The sequence below is a fragment of the Oreochromis aureus genome, linkage group 15 (assembly GCF_013358895.1).
Source record: "Oreochromis aureus strain Israel breed Guangdong linkage group 15, ZZ_aureus, whole genome shotgun sequence".
Taxonomy (NCBI): Eukaryota; Metazoa; Chordata; class Actinopteri; order Cichliformes; family Cichlidae; genus Oreochromis; species Oreochromis aureus.
In genome coordinates, this window is record NC_052956.1 from 25136428 (window position 1) to 25152337 (window position 15910).

General features: G+C 42.6%; 1 protein-coding gene across 1 annotated transcript in view; it reads right to left on the bottom strand.

Moving 5' to 3' along the window:
* nmbr (neuromedin B receptor) overlaps positions 1 to 15910 on the bottom strand; it is an 80069-nt gene that overhangs the window by 34877 nt on the left and 29282 nt on the right. The window contains exon 3 of the mRNA XM_031752916.2: positions 14199 to 14414. Within this exon, the coding sequence (XP_031608776.1) occupies positions 14199 to 14414 (216 nt within the window). The remainder of the gene's footprint in view (positions 1 to 14198; positions 14415 to 15910) is intronic.

Here is a 15910-nt window from a genome sequence, read left to right on the forward strand (position 1 = left end):
TCAGTTAATCCGAGAATAAGAAAAACTAGAGCTAGCTGAAAAAAAGGGTATTTGGTTTTTGAGAAGCAAGCTCCAACAAATCCAAACGGCCCTCCAACCAGCATATTGTGGTGTCACAGGGCAGTTTCTGCTCTTTCCAGTTCATTAAGCTAATTCTTTTTGCTCAGAGACATCCCAGCATGAAGTTGGTAGAAACTCTTTTTCATAAGCAAAAACTAACTTGAACTAAAACTTCTGTAGACATAATAAAGTGTACAGCTTTAGCCAAGATAATTTTCTTCAGTTTTCTGCTCTGCACACTGTTTAGTGTATAAAAATGTTTTGCCAGCGTCTTTGTCCCACTGAACCACCTGTTGCTCTGAATATTATTACAGTTTTTCTGCTCTGTTGTGAAGATTATCCAGGATAAATGGACTGGCTCGCTCTGTCCTCCTGCTCAACCAGGTGTTTTTGGCAGGTGGTGATTGGTTCTTATTTTCTCAAAGTTTGGTTGAACACCAAATATCTGCCACGTGTGACTAAACCTTTTGATTTTGTTTGACTGTTGGTCCCTGTTGTCTATGTAAATAGATTGCAGTTATATTTATCTTTAGCAAAGCTGAACAAATGTTTTTCATTCACTCACAAATGCACAAACCTTGCGAGGTACTCAGCCACCATTTCGGCCCAGCTGGGAGTTTGGTGTGCTGTAGGTCTCACTCCACCATCTATTTTCACTTTAAGATGCGTAATCCTGATCACGAGATGACCTGAGTGGACTTGTGGAAGAGGTGGTATAGGAACTGATTAATAATACTCTGTTAACATTACTTTTTTAAAGGCGCAATTTACCAAACCGCACAAAATAGCATGTGAAAAGTTCATGTTTGCCATATGCCATAAATACATCATGTATGCATATTATGCCCTATTTGTTTCAACTTATACAGTTTCTGTGAGATTTGATAATAAAAATCAAGTTTGTCAAAATATTATTTTGAGCATCTTTGTCTGATTTTGTTTTAATGGAGCTGATGGAAACACAACAGCTGCAGTCAACAGATTAATAACTTGACTGATTGGTTAACATAAGATAATATCAGTACTTTCAGTGTGAAATGGTGAAGCAGCCAGCACAGTGACCACACTGGAAACGTCTTATTGCCAAAAGTTTATTTCTTTACTCTGTAACGCAAAGTATTCAGTAAAAAAATTGATGAACTAATAAAAAAAGATTTGCAGATTTCATGTGCGCTGTCCATGGTCCTGAAATTCAGTTTAAGTTGACATCCCCCACCCACAAGCTGCAGTTTGTAGAAAAGAAAAAACACCAAAACTTGAAGAGTTGCAAGACATTTTAGTTTGGAGGTTTCAGGTCATCTCTCAGTTCACTAAACAAATTCTGACTTTGGTAGCTTTGCTAATCTGTACATTTTCAATACATCTTCATCTGGCATTGCAAATAAATCCATTAAGTATTAACCGAAATATTAAATGTTAAATGTTAACACAATAAAAATGGCTACATTTACATAGACTAAGCATTCAAACAGCACTTTATTCTGTGGAACTCACACAGTTTATTGATCCTAAATTGAGACCAACAGCCAATTTAGTTTTCTCTGTCTTCTGGTTTCTCTCTCTGTGTTCCATGGTTGCTCTGTCTCCCCTGTCAGCTGCATCCCCTTGTCAGGTCCGCGTGTCTGTGTTATGTTTCCTGTTTTACTTTGAAAGTCTGTGTCTTATTTTAATGTGTCTGGTTTTGCTTCCCTTGTCTCATTAGCCCTGATTTGTCCCAGCTGTGTTTCCCTCCTGTCTCCCATTCCCGGATTGCTCCGTCTGTGTATTTAAGCCCTGTGTTTTCTTTTGTCTGTGTCATGATCTCATGCATCCTATGCTGTGTGTTCTGTCTGTCTGCCTGCCTAAGTTTGTTTTTGTATTTTCAGTTTTGTTACTTTTGAGTTTAGCATTAAAGCTGTTTTAAGTTCACACTTTGCCTCTGAGTGTCTGCACTTTGTGTCCTCCATACTGCCTGCCTGCACACAGCCATGCCAACCAGTTAACCGAACATGATTGTCTGGACTGTGGGAGGAAGCTGGAGCAGCTGAGGAAACCCACACATGAAAAGTCGTAAATATGAATTTAAGTTAACTATTAGTGAAATGTAAAGGATCACAGGTCCTATAAATGTAATGAATACTGGCTACAGTTACTGACTGTGCAACTTTATAAAGGAGCGTTATCACGATGTGGCACGCTGTCCTGCTGGAAGCAGGAAGAAGATGGTGCACTGCGATCAGAAAGGGATGGACGTGGTCAGCAGCAACACTCAGGAAGGCTGTGGGGTTTAAATGATGCTCGGGTGCTGCTGATGGGCCGAAGACTGACAAGAAAACCTCATCATCATCACATCATTGATACAAGGCAGGCTGGATCCATGCGTCCATGTTCACACCAAATCCTGACCCTACTGTCCGATCACCGTAGCCAAATCAGATCAGGGAACGTTCATCCAGTCTTCTGAGCCCATGTGATCTGTAGCCTCAGTGTCCTTTTCCTCACTGACAGGAGTAGCTGTCTCAGACCATCTGCCTCGAGGTTTGATGTGCTGTGTTCAGAGATGCTCTTCTGCATATCTTGACTACAGTGAGTGGTTATTTGAGTTACTGTTGCCATCTTGTCAGCTCTCCTCTGGGTCATTCTCTGTAAACCCTAGAGATGGTCCCTGCAGATCAGCAGCATAGATTATTCTATGTGCTGATAAAGCTTCTGTGATAACTTTGTTTTTACTGGGTGGTTTCGCTATGAGATGTGCAAGGGAATAAAGTTCTGATATAAAAACAAGATTATCCTAATGGGCTTCAGAGCTGGTTGGTGGGGTTGTTTCCTGCATGTAGTTTCTTCACACACAGCAGCTTTTTATTTTCTCCTAATATCCTCAGACATCAGAATAAAGCAACAGTCCAGGCTGGTGGCAGGGGAGGCAACACTAAACTGTGTACAGATCCCAGTCACAATTCATCCAATAGGAATGTCTCACTGGCTGCAGTAATCATAATTTCTGTGACATATGAAGTTTCAGTCACTGACAGAAAACTGTGGTTGGAGATTTGAAAATGATTTGAAATAAATTGTTGTGTTATAGAAACAGACAAAACTTAATTGAAAGTCTGGCAGCTGTAAAGAGGAACACAATGACCTTGTGCCACAAACCAAACAATCACGAGGTGGGAACGTGCTGTACCTGAGCTCACACCTATGCATCAAGGAAACACGGAGCTGCTTATGGGGAAAGATTAGACCTCTATAAAGAATACAGTGAATTTCATTTATGCTCTTGCTTGTGAATGTCAAGACGTTAAAGCTGAGCTGAAAAGCCCTCAGCAGCTTGACGATGATGACAATATGTGCAGCCATACGTGCATTGAGTGATTAAACGGACCTGGGGATAATTTCACCTGCAACATCATCAGTGACACCTGTAATCTGAGTGTTTGGTACCGAAGGACATCGCAGGGATGGAGATATCATATGAGAGATTCTCTGTGGATGGAGATTTCGATCACTGTGGATTACATTTTGGTTTTTCACTTTAATTTGAACGAATAAGTTCAGCTTTTGGTGAAACGGCATCCTCTGTCAGCCTCGTGTCACGAGCCATCGATTCATAACTCAGCTTTACCATTTGAAGACCATGAAAATGAAAGGCAGTATTGAAAATGCACATTCTAGATGTGTCAGATTTCATTCATGCTTCATTCTTGTGCATTATTGACTGTATCTTGTATCATTTAGGTGAGTTTATTTTCTTACAAAAGTCTGTTTTAGCAACCAGAGAGGGGACCGACACAGCATTCTCCTTCAGCTGCCACCTTTCATTCAGGGGTGGAGCACGTGTGATGGACCATGTCATCACTTTTATGCATATTTTTCATTGTTAAGCTGTGCAAACCTGAGTGCTTATTGGATTTCAGCACAGTTTATCAAGGTGTGCGTAATTATGTTAGGCGGCTTTGTTTTCTTGAGCCAAAGAAGAGAGAGATTTAATGACTTTCGGAGGGATGCAGCACTCTTACAACTACAAAGATCCTGGGGAAAGATCACAGAACCATCACATTCTGCTGCAAAAAGTCAGCAGGTCACAAGAAACAAGTTAGAAAAGACACATACAAATGAACGGCCAAAGATTTGAAAGTAAGGTGCAGGCGGTGTACTGGTTTGGGCCGGTGCTATTCAAAATGGACCAGTCGGACCTTTTCAGGCTGAAGATGCACTCAAAATCAACTCCCAAACAGACTTCCAGGTTTTAGAAAGACAGGTTTTCATCTTTCAAGAAGACCATGATTTTATGCAGGACGACGCTCCATCGCACAGAAGCACTCCAAATAATGAAAGAATAATAACGTGGCCCCTTCCTCACCTCACCTCACCTGTGAGCCCTTTTTAAACGAGAGGCTTATGGTGAAAGAAGAACATCAGTGCTCTGTGAGCAGCGTCTGAGGCTGCTGCACAAAAAGCTGATGAAGAAACCGACAGACTGCATGACTGGAAGGCTGAAAAGATGTGTGTGACTGTGTGCACAGAGATTTTCTCCTACGAAAAATAAAGCTTCACTTTTACTTTCTTAAATGTTCAGGTTTGACTTTAATTAATGTCTTGGATTGACCTAGACCACTGTAGTAGTTCAGTAATAAAACGAATGCTCAGAAATGCAGCTTCCTAAAAGTTGTGTGTAAATGGAGTGAGAGAATCCATTTGGGTAGTGTTTGTTCTCCGCTCTGGATGCCTCCTCCCACAGTCCTGAGCCGAGTAAATGGCTCAGAAAGTGGGTGAATGGGATGAAATCCTGCCACGCATTTACATTAAGGATTCTCTGAGTGCAGCTCTGTGTGTTACACAGTAATGTCAGTGTTGTTAATGATAATGTGAGCTATTGTTTCTTCTTCTTTGGATTTTTGGCAGCTGTGTGTGCAGCAGATAAAGTTTAGAACAGAAGTCTTACGAAGCACACTTTAAAATAAAACAAGTGGTTGTTTCTGTGAACAGACTGGTGGCAGGTGGAGACTGTGCGCTAACTGCCTCGATCAACAGAACCCCAGTGGCTCCGCTGATGATGATGCAGGGTGGCAAGTGAAGCAGGAAAGTGATGAGGCCTGTTGAGCTGCTGCATTATATCCCAGAGGAGGACGTGAGGGAGGTCAGTGCAGACTCAACACTGATTTTCATGACTGGGTGAGAGGCACATAGCAGTCTGAAAATATCTGGATCTTAAAAAGGAGCTGAATTCTCCAGAGAAAAAGTCGGAGCCAGCAGAGTTTTAATGAAGTCATCTCTGCAAAGTTTTCCCTTGCAGAAGCTGTCTGACCTCTGACCTCTGTGGATTGTTTGGCACTAAAGCCCAAGTAAAAATGTTTTGTCTGTTGGCAAAAAAGAGAAGCTCCACATAAACAGTTTGGGGTTTGGTGCTTTCCTTCAGGGCACGCTGAAAATATTTTTAAAATAATTGGTTTGAATTAAACTTTGTAAAATGAGCTTAATGAGGACCGCACAGCTCTAAATAACACTCAAAAGAATTCAAACAAAAACATTTTTCATGATTTAGCTTCTTTTAAACCTTTTATACCCCAGCTGTATCCAGCCTCTGCCACAGGGAAGGTCACACATGTTCTCCAAAACGTTCCACACAATAGAAAGGCAGAGATGATTAAGTACAACTGTGACTAGTTCAGGTGCAGAAGCATTCATTTAGAATCCTTCAGGGCAGCAACTGAAAGTTTTAGTCTTAAGGCCATAGAAGGGAGAGCGGTCCACCTACCACTGGCCTCACTCATCCCTGTATTTATCATTCTTCATACAGACAGTTTAAGTAAGAAAGCACAAAAGACTGCCATCAGTATTTACTGGGTTCTTGATTTAGTCATGATCCACCTCTCTGCCGAGTTTTATCAAAGTTAGCATGGTACAGTTCAGACGGTCATCCTGTTGGAGTTTGTAAACTCTCCCGAAGTCTCCGTCCAACAGTATAAGTGTCAGGGACCTGGGTCTGAGCGACCCAGAGTCCATGAGCAATTGCCTACTTATATTATATTATATTATATTATATTATATTATATTATATTATATTATAGAGCGTGTGCGTGCGGCTATGACAGGCACCTTCAGGCCTGGTGGGTGTGGCCGTGCCAGGTAGGTGGCCACACCTAATGATAATCACACACATCTGGAGCTGATCAAGCTTCGTCGGGGAGCTACTTAATAGTGTAGCTGAGCGTTTCTCGATGCTGGATTGTTGCGTGAGACTCTGCGCCAGTCTTCTAGCTCAATAAAAAGTCAGTAAGTGTATGCCTGCTGGAATTAAGTGTCTTGATGGCTGCCTCTGTTATTTCCCCTCAGGAGGCACGGGGGTGTGGACACACATGACAGAGAGCACGGAGCACAGACTTATTGGGAAGAAGACACAGCACGGGAGTAGAGGGAATGCACAGGGATTTATTGTTGTGTGTATTGTTGTGTAACTTTAAACTATGTGACAGCAGCACATGTGGTTTGCTGATGTTGCTCCTGCTCTTCTTCATCACAGGTTTTCAGGCTAGTTCATTTTCTTTGTGCTCGTATCATCAGTGTTCAAACACTTCTTGCTTTGTTTGCAGCACATCATGTTCGTCCTCCATCATTCACACACAGGATGGACTCCATATGGAAACATGTTTTTCTAGGCTAGTGCGGTAAATATGGCTGCCCTGCACTGTATCCTGACCATAGCCACATTTGGTCTTACTCGTGATAGTCTTACTAAGAGGCTTTAAACACAAGAAGTAAATATCATCAAACTCTCTCTTTTCTACAGGATAGAATTATTTTCCATAACTTTATACATATCTCGAACCAAATCCTTGAGACTTTCTTATTCATGAGTTTCATCCTTTTCTTGCTCGATGTCTACTGAGTCCTGAGAGAGTCTATATTTCTCTTATGTATTTATTTTTAATGCTGCAAGTCGAGACAGTGCAGCGATGGTCCCAGCCTCATTCATGACTTGCTTCAGGCTTGTATCCTCCACAGCAGCCACATGTCAGCGCTGACACTGGAAACAAGTGTTCCAGTTCCTCTTACCCACCACGTGCATCATTTTGCTGAATTCTGTAGCTGTCAATCAGCTGTCAGTTGCAGTGATTCAAATTGTGAATGTACTGCAGAACTATGCAACTGAAACAAGTTACAACAGAAAATTAGATTGCATGTAATTACACTTGTTTCTTTCCCCCTTCGTGTCCAAGTTTAACTAAAACATGTAGTAAAGTTGCCATGAGTTACATTTTCAAATGCCCCCAAAATGACCAAAAACTAAGTTTTTCATTCACTAGCCAAAGGGGAAAGGTAAACTAAGCTAGAAAGTAGCTAGATGTCTGTTTTGTGTTATTATGTGGCAGCAATATGGTAAAGCTGTGGGGTTTGGGCTGCTTCAGACACACATGGAAAAAGATTAGGGTTAGAGAAAGAACAGAGTTTGGTTTGAAATGAGTACGTCATTAAACTTAGAGGAAGTATGAAGGCTCACCCATCCATCCACCCCGACTTCCTCGCTATAGCAACTAACAGTCATCTTTGTGGCTTTGCAGTGATGTCACCTGACTTCCTCATTTCCTTTCTCCTTAATTACAACAATGGGTAGATGGTACTTCCAAGCATTTGTGAGAATTGGCTTAGTAGCCAATACATACAGGACTTTTTCAGTAGATTTACTGCATGTGCACCTGTGTGGGTAACTGTGGGCTTTCATTCACAGTGGGCATTTCTTTACATAAAACAATTCATAAAAAAACTCACTGCTGTGTGAGCTGAGCCTCAACTTCTGAAAATAAATCGATGTAACAGCAATTATTTAAATTCCAGAAAGCACTGAAAAGCTCTGTATAGCTAAATAATTGCACTTTTCTTGTCATTTTTAGACCTCCCAATTGATGAAGCAAAACTGAAGTAAGTTATTTTGTGTTTCTTTTAGATGGTGACACTGACAAGAGCCAGAGTGCCACCAGAAAGTTCAGTCAGTGCAACCTGCCAGGCTGATGGCTGTAATTCCCTCACATCCGATTGATCTGCAGCCTAATCTCACAGAGAATAATGTCATCCTTTTGTTATTCTGGAGTTGTCACTCAACTGTCACATGAAAATGAAAGTCAAGCCCGCTGCTGGGGTAAAGGGACAAAAATGAAAGCTTTCATGTCATGAGTTCTCTGTGTTTAACATCAAAGGTTTCATAAGAAACTTCAGCTTAAAAAAAGAAAACACTTACCCTTTAAGTGAGCGAGTGGAAATCCATGGAAATATATGTATATCATTTCACATCATACGCTTAGGTTGTACTGCAATTTTCTACTAACAGCTGCACAATGTTTCCCAATGAACCACACCTAACAGACCTACAAGATTCAGAAAGTGCTGTGGAGTAAGCAGAGGAGGATCCAAATCCAGGATGTTATTAAATGTGATACAAAAGTGAGCCATTCATTGGCTGTTTTCAAAGTAAAAAAAAACAAAAAAAAACGTAACCCAAGAAAACGTGAGAAGCAGACAGATACCACAGGGAGCACAGACAAGGAATCTAATTTTAAAAAATTAAAAAAAATTAAAAAACTGAATATCCCGAAATGTATGCCCTCTGACAGCCAGAGCAGAGAGAGAGACCATGGATGGACAAACTTGTTCATAGCCCAGTTATCCAAATCTGATCCCCCTGATACTGAGCTCTGTGTGGATGAGCAGTTAGTAGTTTTGAGAGCCAGGTGGAGTTTCAGGATTTTAAACCAGCCAGTTATGGCTCTGGTGGGGCAGTGATACAAAAACCAGACCATTTCAGAATATCTGTCATAGAGGAGACACTGAAGACAACATCTCTAAGGTGGCTTTGTCCTGGGCAGATGAGCTCTCATTTATCAATCAGTCAGCATTTCATAGCTGAAATGAATTCCAGAGCCAAATCCAGATGTTTGCATCAATGGGGGTCTTCCTAAACTTTTGGTTTCTGTGCTGCCTTGTTTAAACCATCACACAGATTAAATCTAAGCACAGCATTAATCAAAGTAGGCCAAGATGTTTGCTTTAGTCTCTCCACAGGTCACCACTACAAGCAGCTTTGCAACCCACCGATGCCTGAACAGAGCCACACAGAAAATGGAAATAATGTTCTTGTCTTCACCATGTTTTTCCTGACTGGGCTGTATGAGCCATTTGTTTTCTTTTGATATTAATAGTTCCAGCTGTCCAACACAAAGAGGAAAAGTTGGGGGCTGCATTAATCTCCAGAAAATGGGAATCAGTTTACTGTCACTATAATAAGCCTGAAGTAATTCATCTCATAAAAGCTAAGTACATTAGCCCACCTCACAGCAATGCCATGAGCGATTTCTCTAAAGCAGTTTATCTTTTCGGTCCACACACACAAAACCATACACTCCTTCAATGGTTCATCCTCTACCTCCAAATACACTTATTATATTCTGAGGGGAAATTCCCAGCTGACAGAGTCAAAAACTTTCAGTTTTTTTGTGTCTTTGTATAAAAGTCTTTCATTAAGTTTTATGTTTGTATTTGAACTTTCCTCCACCTGTAGGGTTTTTTTTTTAAATCTTTTTGATCCTAAAAATTTGTCTAAATGAAACATCAAAATACAAAATGACCAAAAATCAGTACAGCGATGTTTGGTCAATGATGTGGTTTTTAAATTCAGTTTGCCAGCTGCTATGTGTGTGTGTGTGTGTGTGTGTGTGTGTGTGTGTGTGTGTGTGTGCGTGTGTGCGTGCGTGCGTGCGTGCGCGATCATCGCCCTCTGATGTATTTCTTATCTTGGGTGAACATAATGAATTAGCTCTGCCCTCTGATAAGACAGTAGGCGGGTTTGGGATTGATGTGTCTGCAGTTAATGTACAATGTCTTTGCGCTCCTGTAGATGTGAAGATATGGGCGGGGTGAGAAAAGGCTTTCCCCCATTTATTGTAGTGCTGATAATATCAGTCCCCCTCGAGAAGGGACGGATGGATTCAGCTGTAATGAGCTGAATTAGTCAACGTGCACGATACGACAAGACCGACACGGACGTGCAAGAAGAAGTTAAGGAGGGTTTAATTCTGCAAATGTCTGACTTTGGACTGCGTGATGGTCTATTTTCTCTCACCTGATTTAATCATTGTCAGCATTAGCATCACGTGTCCAAAAGCATGCTCTCGTCATCTACATTACAGCCATGTGTGAGACGAGCCAGAATACTCTAGCCAGGAAGAGCCTAACATAAGGAATAAAAGGCAAAGATAGAAAAGAGACTCTACAGTCCATTTAATTCAAACTTTGGTTTGTTTGTGCAGATGTGAGTATGGTAATCGCACCCTGGCATGGACAAAACAAATACATCAAGACCAGATGAACTCCAGAGAAGTTCTCTTACGGTGGGAAAGCGATCTGACCTCGATATGACCAAGAACACGCCTGGTATGTAGGCTTTACATTCTGGGATGTGGCGAAGTGCCTGAGATGTCTGAAGGTCAGCATGGGCCAGCAACTAGCCATGACACATCTGACACATCAATAGCGTTTTTGGTTCTTTTGGATTTTTCACTTTGATTCGACCAGATTAAATGAGCCAGGGGTGTAAAAACGCCCTAAAGTGTGCCTCTGTGAGTCCCTTTTACTAAAGGCTCCTGTCCTTGCTGCAGCAAAAGGAGCAGCTGAATCTCTTCCTACATAAAGATCAAGTTAAAAAGACCGCAGTGTTTCCAACAGACCGAAAGTCTGACTGTGGTGGTGGAGAGCAGGCTCCCTTCAAAGCACGCTTTCCTCATTGAATTATTAAATAATGCCTTATATAAGTCTCTCCTACAAAAATTATATTTGTCAAATACTTTGTGATAAATAACAGTCCAATGTGATTAGCTGATTCTGAGTTGATTCTCTCATCCGTGTTGTGCACATAAACCTCTTCTCCATCCGCTGCAGCTCCTGTTCAGACTGATCCTGCAGAGCAGAACCAGGCCTGAAATCAGCCGCTGCAGTCCAACCGTGAGAGAAGATCCTCTCCGTGGAAGCAGCTTATTTATATCAGGGACCACAACAACAGCAACATGAGCACCGTGCCAGCTGCTTGCTAGAAAACATGAAGGGCCTGATGAGGCTGATGAGCAGAGCTTGAAGTTGGTTAGGTTGAGATGATAATTCTGGCTTTTAAACATTTTAATATAAATTCTTCTGTTAGTTTAATTCCTTTTTTTGGCATATTCAGACAACCTCCTAATTTCTCTGTGGTATGTGGAAGCTCAACATTTGAGCCCTCTCTGTTTTCACGTTGTGCAAACTCGACTGGAACCCCTGCAAAATGGAAAAAATGGCTTTGAGTACAAGACGCAGCATTTGAATATCTAGATGTAATGTAATAAAATACAGCAGTAACCAGACGAAAGTTAAACTTCACAAACGAGTTTCAGACTTAAACTGCCAAGCGCTTTACAAACCAACAGCAGAGTTTAGAAGTCACTGCTCTGACCAGCAGGAAGCAGGAAGTTGTGATATCTGCTGTCAGTGTGTGCATCCGAGTGTTTCAGGGACAAACCCCACAGGGGGGGCTTTAGCTGATGAGGATGGAAACATGCTCTGTATTTATTCTGCACATTCATTGGAGTGTCTCTCACAGTAACAGTTGAATGGAAGCTGAAGACAAACAGCCAGTGATGACCCAGAAAAGCACTGGGTCATATTTTGTCCTCATTTTTTCCTAAACCACGGGCTTGGGGACATTTTGGTTATCTATTAGTTGTTCTAACAAGCTGTTTATTTCTGTCATTGTTCAAATCGCACACATCTGTGCTTCAGGTGGTAGAGCAGATCAGCTACTGATCGGGAGTTTGGTAGTCCGATCCTTGGCTTCCCCAGTCTGCATGCCAAATATCCTTGGGCAAGATACTAACCCCGAGTTGCCCTCCGATGCGTTCATCGGAGTATGAATGTGTATGAATGTAGTTTATGTTGCACTTGAGTTTAAAAGTGCTTGTATGAGTGGGTGTGAATGGGTGAATGAGGCATGTTGTATAGAGCGCTTTGAGTACTCCGGGAGAGTAGAAAAGCGCTATATAAGAATCAGTCCATTTACCATTTACCACAGCCCGGCAGATCATCAGTGTTTTTCATGTTTCAGGGCCACACTGTGATTGTACTCCTACTGTATCAGGAGCTGATTCAGGAGGCAGGGACTGCACTAACCCCGAGTTCATTGAGGCTCAGGCCTGCAGTCGGACTTCTGGAAGATGGCATGTTCACTTATTAAACTCCTTCATGAAAAACATGTCTGTGTGTTTGCACACAGATAGTAGCTAAACTTGAAGGGTTATCACCTGCATCATTCAGGTGGATGGTACTTGAGCCTTAGACCCAGGGTCAATCATGTTTGAGCAGGTTTTGGCTTCTTGCAGGTGGACTGTCTGTGTGAAGAGCAAAAGGCTGAGCACAGGTATTTAAGCTTATCCACCCTTGCTCTCTCCACTCCTTGCATGCTCATCTTCCCACCCATCTCCCTCTCATTCACACACGCAGTATTCTGGCTTGGTTCCACTGACATTCGTTACTCCTCTCTGGTGGAAAGGCAAACTAAAAATCACTGGCTATAATTTTGTGCTGATTTATTTACTTATTTATTTTTTATTTTTATGAAACTAGATTTATAGTATGACTACAAACAAAAATTAGCACAGGGAGCACAAATTCTTAGCCTTTATATCAGCTGGCAACACCAAAGCTGCTGAACACGCATTGCTCCCAGAGACAAAGTCATTAGTCTGAGCTCAGTGCGATCTCAGACCGAGTCTGAGGCCAGTCACAGTCACGTCTCAGGCTAAGTTTTAACAACCACAGTTCAGGTCCAGAGTGAGGCGAATCAAGTTGAGCGAAAGTTAAATGTGATTAGAAAAATGCAAAGTCGAGAGTGATCGGAGACATTGCCAAATCAAGTTTCACTCAACTGAAACAAATCCGAGTCGAGTACGAGCAAACTGGAAACTTATCCATCCACATGAGATTGTTTCTACTCTTCATAAAACCACTTTGTACACCTCCAGGTAAGAGACAACATCAGGAAGATGAAAAGGAAACACACATCAGGTCCGATTACAGAAACGCAAACTCAGTGAAAGCAGCATGTGGTCTGAAGTATGCATGAGATACACACATTTTTGTCACACATTACACCTTTATAAACGCCAGTTTGTGTGTTTAGTCTGATGTAGTTTCTTTGAAACGTCCATTTCTGTCACTTGAAACGAGTGAAACCTTCACAGTGACTCCAGGTGAAGTCTTACTGAGAAGACAAAATGTCAACATTAAGCGCATCAGAGCTGCCGGAGTAGGATCTGAATGTTTTTGTCCAGTCAAATCTCCAAAGAACAAGAAGAACCTTGTCTCAGGCTCCATCAGCTCTGTCAGCGGTTCTGCTGTTAATGCTAACGGCTCTACTCACGGTGTGACTGACTGCACTCAGCACAGACAGTTCATGGAATATAAAAGACTTCCAGACGGCGCATAGAATCAGGCTTTTAATGTGGAAAACCTCCAGGAAGTGTCGGTTCTGACTGATGGCTCGAAAAACAGGAAGTAAAAACTTTTCTTTTGAAGAGAAACTCAGAGTGGTGAGTATGACCAGACTCTGATTGCATTAGAGTGATGAAGGACATTAAACTGGACTTTCCATCAGCACTGATTATTGTCAGCATACACTCTGGAGACACAGCAGGGACTCCCAGGTCTGCCACTCCTTCACCAAGTGTGTACACCTGATCTGACCTGCTGCTGGTCGGGCTTTAATAATTCAGCCTTCCCCTCCTCCTCACCTCTCCTCCATCTGTGAAGATCAAGCTTGTGTAAAGTGATTACTCATTCCGGCTGACACAGCCCTGCGCCGAGCCTCCCTCATGACCAAGCTGTTTACCAAGGCCTCCGAAGTTGCCGAGAACGGAAGGTGTGGGTGCAAAAAGCATCACGTCCGAGTCGATCCCACCTAAACTTAACTACAGAGGCTTTATCTCCCCCAAGATTCACAAATCACAGGAGGCTATTAACTCACTTTGCTCCTGCGTGACTTCACGGCTTTATGTTTTCTTTGTGGTCCAGAGAAACTCTCCATGGCGCAACGTGAAATGAAAGCACTCCACACTCGTTCACTCATCCACTCATCATCCAGTGGTCACCTGTCTCTTGGTGTGCTCGCTGACTTCCCCCGGCATGTCATGGGCACTCTTGATGAGCGTGCGGGCGATGTGGTAGTAGTACACCGAGATGATGGCCAGAGGGATGAGGAAGTAAACCAGGAAGATCATCACTGAGTGGATCTTAGGGTGCATCTGATTGGACAGTGGGTAGGGCACGCAGTTCACAAAGGTGACATTTGTGTTGTCCCTGTGACCCTGAGAGGAAACAAGAAGAGGAAATTAGGAAAGGAGAGAGGACAAAGAGGAGACAGCAAGGAAAGGAGAGGAGTGGAAAGGAAATAAAACAGAATGGGTTGTTGTTCTTAGAGACATTAAGATGAATATTATGTTCGAGAAGTGCTGAAGGAAGAATGAGGAATGAAAAGCAGAAACTCGTCATTCATAAATCTGACCGAAAGAATCTTTCCAGGGGGTAGGGAGGGGCAGAACATCAGTAGAATGTCACAGCTCATGGCTGTGTCCCGCTGCCTCGGTCATAATCAGCGTCTTCTGCCTCGCTCACAGATTCACTTATATCTGCTGTGATTGACTCTGTGATGGTTCTCAGGATTTAACGAGAACACCCTGAACGCCATCAAACATGCTCAAAGTTTCTGTGACGGCTCGACTCCGGCTCTTACAAAGGTAAAGGCTTGACTTGGATGGATCCTCAGTGTGTTCGATGGCTGATTGAATTGGATTTCCATCAGCGTGGACGCAGCAGGTACACAAACTAAATGTTTCCTATGACAGAGAAAACGGAGCTCGTTAATATTCTATAAATCGCTCAGAAACAATGATCCTGGTTGTTTTGTGTCACCCTGCGTGAGATGGCCCTAATACGTCTCTTAAATCAGCGAGCAGAGACATTTCATCAGCTCTCGTCATCCACCAGCCCAGCGTGAAAACGCAGCAGATCGATGCCCAGCCTGTGGCCTCTGGGGCGAGGGGGGAGTGTGAAGACGTGTTCGGGTAAAGGAGGGGAACATGGACTGTAAAGTGAAATGTTTACCACTTTATTCTGCAGCGTTTTACGCACCAATGACATTGCACATTTCTCTTCAGAGGGTCTGATGTTGAAGCCACGGCAGAATTTTCTAATACTTGTATTACTAGTACTTCACTAGCTGGGACCACATCCTCAGTAACGATAAGCGATGAAGGCTGAGGAACTATGAACTGGTGCTGTGGTTTGGGGAAGGCCTCGAAGGGGACTGGCAGCGGCTCCCGGGCCAGGCAGATCCCCATGTTTTAACGAGAAGTGAAAGAAGGAAAAGGAGAAGAGAAGAAGAGAAGGAAAAGGGGGGGGAGGGTGAGGCATGAAAATGAGAACAGCAGGTATTGGTGAAGGGGGCACAGGGGCGGTTAGGGGGGTTATGACCCCCCCAATAATCAGACCCAACCAATATAACCTCCCCAATAAAATTATGAATTATCTTGCATAAATAGGCTGTTGATTTTCTTTACTCATTTCAGTTATTACCAGCAAAATAGTTGCATGTTTAATCACCTGGGAATTTACTCAGATTTATTTATTTATTTAGACAGAGATCTTGACCCCCCCCAATGTTCAGCACAAAGTTACACCAATGAGGGGGCATATATAGCCTGAGGCTGGAAGGAGCGTGAATGAGGTGTGGTCCTGCTCCTGAAATTCAGATGATATTTCCACTAATAGCGCTGCATGAGGAAGACGCAGCAGATCCTCTCTG